This window comes from Arachis duranensis, chromosome 10 (assembly GCF_000817695.3).
Source record: "Arachis duranensis cultivar V14167 chromosome 10, aradu.V14167.gnm2.J7QH, whole genome shotgun sequence".
Taxonomy (NCBI): domain Eukaryota; kingdom Viridiplantae; phylum Streptophyta; class Magnoliopsida; order Fabales; family Fabaceae; genus Arachis; species Arachis duranensis.
This window is the reverse complement of record NC_029781.3, coordinates 859,375-867,851: the sequence shown is the minus strand read 5'-3', so window position 1 is coordinate 867,851 and position 8,477 is coordinate 859,375. Positions and strand designations below refer to the sequence as shown.

Below are 8,477 nucleotides of genomic sequence, written 5' to 3'. Positions count from 1 at the left end.
GTGCTAGGTCCTAAAACTTTCTCTAATAATAATAAGATCATAATAATTAATATTCATTTGTTACGTTGCAACCAATCAATGACTATCTTTCTGTTCTAGTATATATGAAGCTACATAATTGATTGTTCAAGTTTAGTTAATTACTTTAGGATTCTTAGAGAATGATTGTCAACCAAGTCATCGCTACTAAAACTTATTTTTCTTCTGTTCTCTCTCTTATCTGCGGCTGAAATAAATAACCTCCCTCAGTAATTCAACTTGTAATATACATATAAATTAAACTCATCTCTTAGATCTAATCCTATTTATTTGGCAAATAAATATGCATATATATGTCAAGAAATTAAAGTAGTGTCTTGTTGATAATCTTAGTACACATACTAATTAATATAAACATAATAGAGATGGAGCAGTTGAGAATATATAGATACAGGGTAGTCTTATGAGTGATGAAAGCCTAAGATGGCAACTACATATATATATATATATATTAATTAATGGTTAAATCCCATGCAATGCATCCTCATATATTTTGCTGCTTATATTACGTACTAGCCAGTTGGTAATAATTAGGTAGCTAGGGTGACAATCACAATCACAATGACATCAACTGCAGAAACAAAGAAGAATATATAGTTAGTTAGATTAGTTATTAATTAGTTGATTCCATATAATTAATGAATGAATGAATGTTACTAGTACTTACTCTTAGACTAATTGAAGGGACATTTGGTCTTGGCGTGCATACTGACTATTGGGTTGTAAGCCAGTGACTTGAAAGTAGCCACGAGAATCAAATTGCTGCTGCTGATGCTGATGCTGATGCTGATGTTGTTCATGAGATTGATGCATTGATTCATAGTTTGTGGGTCCAGTAGTTGGCAACACACTCATGTTGTTCCTCTCACTTTCTGCTATCTACCAACATCAACACCATATATAATTAGATGAAATTAATCAAAGACACATGATATATAGAGATAGAAAAAGAAACCTTAGCTCGAAGAAGCTGGTTGTTGTTGTGCAAGTCTATCTCCTGCACCAGTTAACATTAAGTTAGAGGATTCAAGTGAATGTCATCTTTAATTATGTGGATAAATATAATTCCAAAACTAACCCTCTAGTATATATAGACTTATGATAGTCACATCCTCTTCAATTTAATCATTTCTAGTTTCTAAAAAGAAAATGTTTAGTCAAAAGTCACTTTCAACTGAAGAACAAAAGGAGAAATTTACCCTCTTTTGCATGTATTCAATTTCAGCAAACAGCAGCTCGTTCTGTTGTATGTAAATAAAGGTTATTAGCAACATAATTAACAATGAAAAAATTAAGACCATATTCAATTTATTAAAAACATTATAATACCTTTTTGGAACGAATCTTGCTGATTCCTTTCTCTAATTTATTCTCCAGGTTTTTGAGGTCCCTCACATTCATACTGCTCAATGACTCACCTAGAATTTGCCTACAATTCAATTCAATTCAATTTTCTTTTCATAATATATATATAGATATGGAAGCTCAAATTGAACAATGCAGATTCCAAACAACTAAATGCCTTGAAATTTTAATCCCTTCAAACTTTCTTGTACCACAAAACAGTTCAACTTAATTAATTACCTGTTGTTATTCTGCAGGTTACTAATTTGGGCACGCAGTTTTTCTGCTTCTTGCTGGTAATACTGCAAAATATAATGTAATTTAATTAATATAATAATAATTATGGTTATCATTGAATATATATAAAATAATATGTTCTATACATATACCTGAGCATTAATCTCGGAAGCAGATCCAGCACCAGATGAATCTGAACATGCTTTCTTATACCTATCAATAGTTGCTTTGACACTGCAATTTATAATAATATTATTTGATTAATTGATGTACATTATTGAATATCAGCATTCTAAAATCTAATAAATAATTATCAACTAATCAGAAAGGTATGAGTTGTACATTATCTGCATCCTACTAATCAAATCAAATATATGAGAATTAATTACTCAAATTATATAAGAAATTCTACAACTAGGTATGTATTTACTATTTTTCTTTTGAGAGTGTTATTGTAAACACTTGTAACTGAAAAGCCAAAACACTAACTAAAGCACAAGAACATGCATTTCATTATATATGTATGTTAATATAAATTCTTCAATTGCTTAACTGTTGAGATCATAGCATTTCTTGAAATATATACCATGATAAGTTTGTTCTGATACAAGCTTTATGTGAGTCCCAAAATCATCACCATTTCATAGTGGACAAAAATGAAAGCCTAATTTCAATGACATATATAGTACTTAAATATAGGGTTTTGGAAGAATGAAAATATTGGGATAGATTGGACCTCAAGCTATATTTTTCTAATAACATTTTAAAAATATTAATTAGAATAAAAAATGGTTTTTGTTTCCAATGTTTATGATTTTTCTAAAAATACTTTTAATATTTGATTTGATTCAAGTTAGTTTTTAATATTTTTTATTTATATCAAAATTATCTCTAAATATTTATTCCATCTAAAATATTAGAAATAAAATTAAAAAATATCTAAAAATAAATTTTACATATATAAAAAAGATTAAGAATAAAATTAAATAAATAAAAAATTTAAATTAAATTAAATCTAATTAAATATTAAAAATATTTTTTAAAAACAATTATAAATATTAAAAATAAAAAGTATACTTTACCCTCTTAATTATTAGTGACTTTCAGCTGTATAAGCCTCACAAATCAAATCATAATCGTCAGAAATGGCAAATCAATCAGCTTTTATTTTGAGTAATCAGCACAACTAATAAGGCATATATGGGAATGGTATATGCTTAATATATGTGGGTTCCGAGTGATCATTAATCAAATCAACTGAAGTTTATCAAAAAAAAAAATAAAAATCAAATAGTGCACAAACATAGAGCTAAAGAACTAAATTTTCTTCAATTCATATCTATCATAACTGAGTTCAAAGCTGAAACAATTGGTGAATTATATAGGTTAGGGCATATGGAAATTGGATAAGATGAATTATACATTGCAAAACTCTCGTCTTCTTATCTCTCCATTAAAATTTTCAAATTATTTTTTATATGGTTATTCAAGCTATTGCTTTTAGTCTAACAACCAAGTAAGGATCTAATTAGAAAAAGGGGAGAAGGAGTGGTTCAAAACTCTAGGAGGAGTATATAATAAACCAAATTGGAGGTTTCAAATCAGATTTAATGCCATGGTGAGGTCAGCATGCATGTCACCTCTAGAATGTTGCAACATTTCATACGCAAAGAAGAGCATATTGCCCAGAAATGAATACTAAACCAGAAAAAAAAAAACTTTTTCATTTTCCTTAAACTTGTGAAGCTAAGTATAATTAACAAACATTGAAATATGAGCCTGAAAACAATGCAAGGAAGCATTCAGAGTCAATTCCATAAAAATATAATATTAATTTTTTTTAAAATGTATCGATATACTAATATTTTAGTAACTGTTAATTTTAATTATAAAAAATATATATATTATATATAATTAAGATTAACAGTTATAAATCACTTAAACAACAGAATACTGATATACTTAAAAACTTTGCTATAGCATTATGTATACAACTCAAAAATCACATCAACTCCTTGTAGTTGAGACCCTGAATTGAGTCTATTTCATATTACTGAGGAGTAATTACATATACTTTGAGAATGAGTCTATGTTACATGTTAATTATGTTGAAAATCTTGAGATTGAAGTTTCCCTAGCTCATTTAGTTTATTTGAAAAGTGTGTTATTAAAATATGGTAATTAAAATAATGCATTTAAAACAGTTTAAAATATGGTAATTAAGTTTTCCTAGCTCATATTTATTTATTTTGGAGGGGGTGTCATTTTTATCTTTAATTGTTAATTATGAATGAAGCTAGCATCTTCCACAATCTCTCATTTAAAATATGGCAATTAAAAAAAGTAAAAAATAGAAGAATTTCTAAATTTCTTTGTCAAATTTTAATTTCAAATACCTTTTTAAGTATAAAATAAGAATATAGTAAACATTTTTTTCTCATCGATATCAAACATATTAACTTTTTATTTAATATTAATAAAATTCTATTAGAACTAATATAAAAAATCATAAAAATGTTAAGTACCTACAAAAAATCAATCACTAGGTTAGACATTATATATACATAAATAAATTAATTGTCTCTTTTATTTTTTAATTTTATTAAAAATAATAATGCATTTAAAACAAAAATGTATCTAAAAATATTAATTTTTGAATATATAGGAAAAAAGGAACTACTTTGAGGGGGAAAAACTAAAGGAAAAAAAATGGCAAATCCAACATATATGTAACCTTGTTATTTAGGACATAGATGGGTTAATAGAAGATAGTAAAGTGCATGCAGTTGGGGTTGAATTGAATCATAGTTATGAAATTGAAAGATGAAATTGAACATTTAATTTGTGGTCAAATCATGCAGCTGCCTCAGTAAACTGAACCTTAAACGCAACTCTTTAAAAAGCAACATCAAATGATCTCATTAGTCAGTCATCCGATTAGATGTGATGCAAAATAAATTATTATTAAAATAAAATAGTAAGAATTTGTTTGACCATGTTCTTCAGATACCTTAATTTCCTCGAGCCACGCTGGCACAGGTTGCCACTTTATGATTGGTTCAACCATTTCTAGGGCTAATTCCTCTGCCACTTGGAGGCAAAACCATTTGCTCAACGGTTAATACCCTCAACCCCATCCATATATCCACCTCGGTGAACCCAACAACATAAGACTCACACCACTCTTCCAAAATCCTAAGTAGCAATAACTAGGAGGTTACCAACCCCCATTCAATAACATTATTTTATTGAGTGAGAAGATCTCAGCCGTCCATTTTGCATGGAAGAAGCCAAATTAGTAATTACTCAGAACTCTTCCCTCATTGGCTACTTCAATTGTCGTACGTTGTCTCTGCTACAAAAATTATCACACTCACTACTCACTCATTTCAATCTCTTCCCTAGGAAAGCCTTTAACTTTCTTTTCTTTATCTTATTTTATTGGATTCAGTATTCACTTCTGATGGATGAGTCCATAACTTTCACCAATATATCAATGCAAAGATCTTGAGAAAATGCAAAACCCAGTCTGGGATACCCAACAGTGTGTGAAATTATGATAAGCTACTCTTATTGGCTTATCAATCTCTTCGCTGTCTTTTTTCTCTTCTCAAGCTAATATAAAAGAATTTTTACTGGGAAATAAACAAAGGGGAAAGAAAAGAAATTTGGGCCTGTTTGCACTATAGCAGATAAAATTTTAGGGTTCAGATGGAAGAGTGAAAATCAACCAAGTATGGGAATCATGACATAAAACTCTTTTGTCAGAAGTCAAGAACTGAAAAATCATGTGTGTGACGTGACCAAAGATTCTTTCAACCGAGACAAATCCTATGGACTAGTCCTTTGAACCCTAACCAGGATCACTACCCACCCCGCCCCAATTTCCCAAAACAGCTCCCAAAATCGACCCCAAAAAACTTTCAACTTTCACACCCTTTTGACTATTGTCTAGTTCCCAACTTCCCCATTGCCTCAAAACAACAGAAAAAGTTCATTTTTTTACTTCGATTTCTTAAGCATGATTACCCAAATCACTCAATTGCTAATAAAACCCTAATCTTTACACTAGGGTTATATTTGACCTAACATGAGATCTGGCACGTGGGTGCAAGTAAGATTTGGGGAAAACTCAGCTCAAGTATTTGGATTGGAAAATCTTTATCTGGGTTTTAACGTTTCTGAGCTGATTCAGCAGAAGTGGGCTTCAAAAGAGAAGATTTCTGCACAGTCTAACATAAAACCTAGCTTTGGGCTTTTACAAACCCTAAAGATCCTTTACTTTCCTTTCCTTTCCTTTCTTATTTTCCTAAAACAAAATTAATTTTTAAATTGTTGTTTATTTATTTCAATTTGACATATTGACAAAAAAATAAAATTTGAGAACTGTACTATACTTTTTCTTGATATCTAACTGACGTGTTATTAAGGAAGTGTCAAAGAGAAAGAAGGGTTTGGGCTTATTGAAGCATGACACCTTTTCCTTTTCTTCTTTTTTGTTTTTGTTTTTGTTTTGTTTTCCTTCTTAGGCCTTCTTCATAGCTCCATAGCCTTATAGATATGTGTAAGAGAAAGAAAGAAAGAAAGAAAGAGAGAGAGAGAAAAATTAAAGAGAGAGTAGAGTAGAATAATAATAATGGAAGGGGAAAGAAAGAAAGAGGAAAAAAGGAAACAGAAAAAAATGAACAAGAATGGAAGAGGGAGTTAGGGGGGTGTTGGAAGTGGCTGATCTCACAGGCCTGAAAATCCTTACAACAACCCCAATTGGCTTCTATTTCTATCTATTGCACCAGATCTATGTATCTAACAAACCAAGAGCTAAGAAAAATTATCATAAGCAGAAACAAAATATATAAACATAAATTAAAAAAAAAGGCTCATATAGAAAGGAAAAAGTCAAAATCAGAAGTAAAGAAAGACAAGTGGAACTTCTTGTTTGCAGAACAACAGAGATACAAAGAGGAAAAAGAAAACCTCTTATATCTCTAGAACTGAATCACAAAAAAAAAATCATTGTGATTTTTCTTGTTCTCCAAAATCAAATCCTTCACAAGATCTATTTGCAGGAGCAAAAATCTAAGAACCCCAGAATCATAATTTTTAGCTGAACAAAACAAAAAAGAAACTTTGGAAGAAAAAATGTCACAAAAAAAAATAATCTCTACCTGTTATTAGCATATTCATAAAGACGACCACGGCTGGAGAAAACTATAAGAGCAACCTCAGCATCACAAAGCACAGATAACTCATAAGCTTTCTTGAGAAGACCATTTCTGCGCTTGCAAAAGGTTACTTGGCGATTTGTAGTGTTCTCAATCCTCTTGATCTCAATCTTACCCCTTCCCATCTTTCTCTGTGGTGAACTTGCTCCTGACATGGATTCATTTGCTCCTGGAAAAGCCATCTTCTTTATTTCACCTATACCTACCCTGAAAAATCACAAAAATCTTCTCAACAATATGAAGAAAAATTCTGGTCTTGATCAGCTTCCAGATGGTGTTTGTGTTAGGGAAAAATCTGAAAAGAAAAAGACAATGAAATACTGAAACTTTTGGGGAATCTATCTTATCTCATTACAGCATACTTTTTCAACTTAGTTCACAACATTTATATTGTTAGCTTCTAAAATAGTTTCATTTGCTTCTAATATTATAGCATAGTATGCACTCTATGTCAAAGCTTGTTTTGCCAAATCTGAGGGCTTGAAGTGAAAGCAAAAGGAAAAAGAAGAAAAAAGTTTAATTAAGTCCAAAAGAGTTGAAGCATTAAAAATGGGAATTTCAAATGATGTTTCAGTATTTTGCTAACTAACCTGGGTGATTAGAAAAATAAATAAAAATAATAATAATAAGGGGGAGAATATACAAATTAAGACACAACAGAGGTTCTGAGCTCTTGCCCTTGATTTTCTTTTGGCTTTGATCTTTCTTGGCTTGTTTGTTCTTAGAAGAAGAAGAGGAAGGAGATAGCTTTATATATATAATTTCAGAAACAAAGCGACATGGATGAAGAGATGGGTATTTATAAAGTGATAAAACCACCTTTCATCCATCATGGTTTATGATTATGCATTAAAAACTCTATATCATAAACATACTCATATATATGCCATCTCTAATATATTTTATTTTATTTTATTTTTCCCCCTCTCTAGTGCCATGTGTTTCAGATGAAATCAGATTCAAAGAAAAAAAAAAGGATATATCTAGAAGATTATTTAAGTTATGCCTCATTAGCAACTTTTTTTTTTGGTATTTAAAAAAAATAAAAATATAAGTGACAACAAAGCACAATATAGAACAAAATTGATTTTTTATTTGAAATAAAAAATAAATTAGATATATAAAATATAAAATTGTAGCAAAATTTAAATAATAAAATTTCTGTAGCTAATATAAATTTTGTAAAATTGATTAACTAATTTAAAATTGTGATATAAAAAAATTTAAGATTTAAATTGAGATTTTAAATAAGAAAAAGTATAAGTAAACAATGAAAATATTAAACAATGTGAAATTTAATAGGTATGCGGATGGTTGATTATGTTGATTCTTAATTGGATGATTATTTCTTTTGATTCGATTTACTCATGCACAGTTAATAATGACTGCATATTCAATTCACTGGATGTACGGATGGTTATCCTAATGTTAGAGTTTATGAGGTAATTTGGGATAGAGTGTTTTTTTATTTTATTAGGTCAATTATAGAACTCATTGTTTACCTTATTTACAAAAGTCATTGTCTACCTAACAAAATTTTTTAAATAATAAAATTGCTATATCTAGTATAAATTTTGTAAAATCGATTAATTAATTTAAAATTATAATATTAAAAAAATTTAAAATTTAAATTAA

General features: G+C 29.2%; 1 protein-coding gene across 1 annotated transcript; it reads right to left on the bottom strand.

Moving 5' to 3' along the window:
• Window positions 1–251: 251 nt before the first annotated feature.
• LOC107468179 (floral homeotic protein AGAMOUS) lies at window positions 252–7,752 on the bottom strand. The gene is made up of 9 exons (XM_052255309.1): window positions 7,486–7,752; window positions 6,786–7,049; window positions 1,773–1,854; window positions 1,624–1,685; window positions 1,369–1,468; window positions 1,239–1,280; window positions 995–1,036; window positions 707–918; window positions 252–610 (listed from the first exon to the last, which is right to left on the bottom strand). The coding sequence occupies exons 2-8, from the start codon at window positions 7,022–7,024 to the stop codon at window positions 709–711; spliced, it is 777 nt and encodes a 258-aa protein (XP_052111269.1). The 5' UTR covers window positions 7,025–7,049; window positions 7,486–7,752; the 3' UTR covers window positions 252–610; window positions 707–708.
• Between the last annotated feature and the right edge of the window lie 725 nt (window positions 7,753–8,477).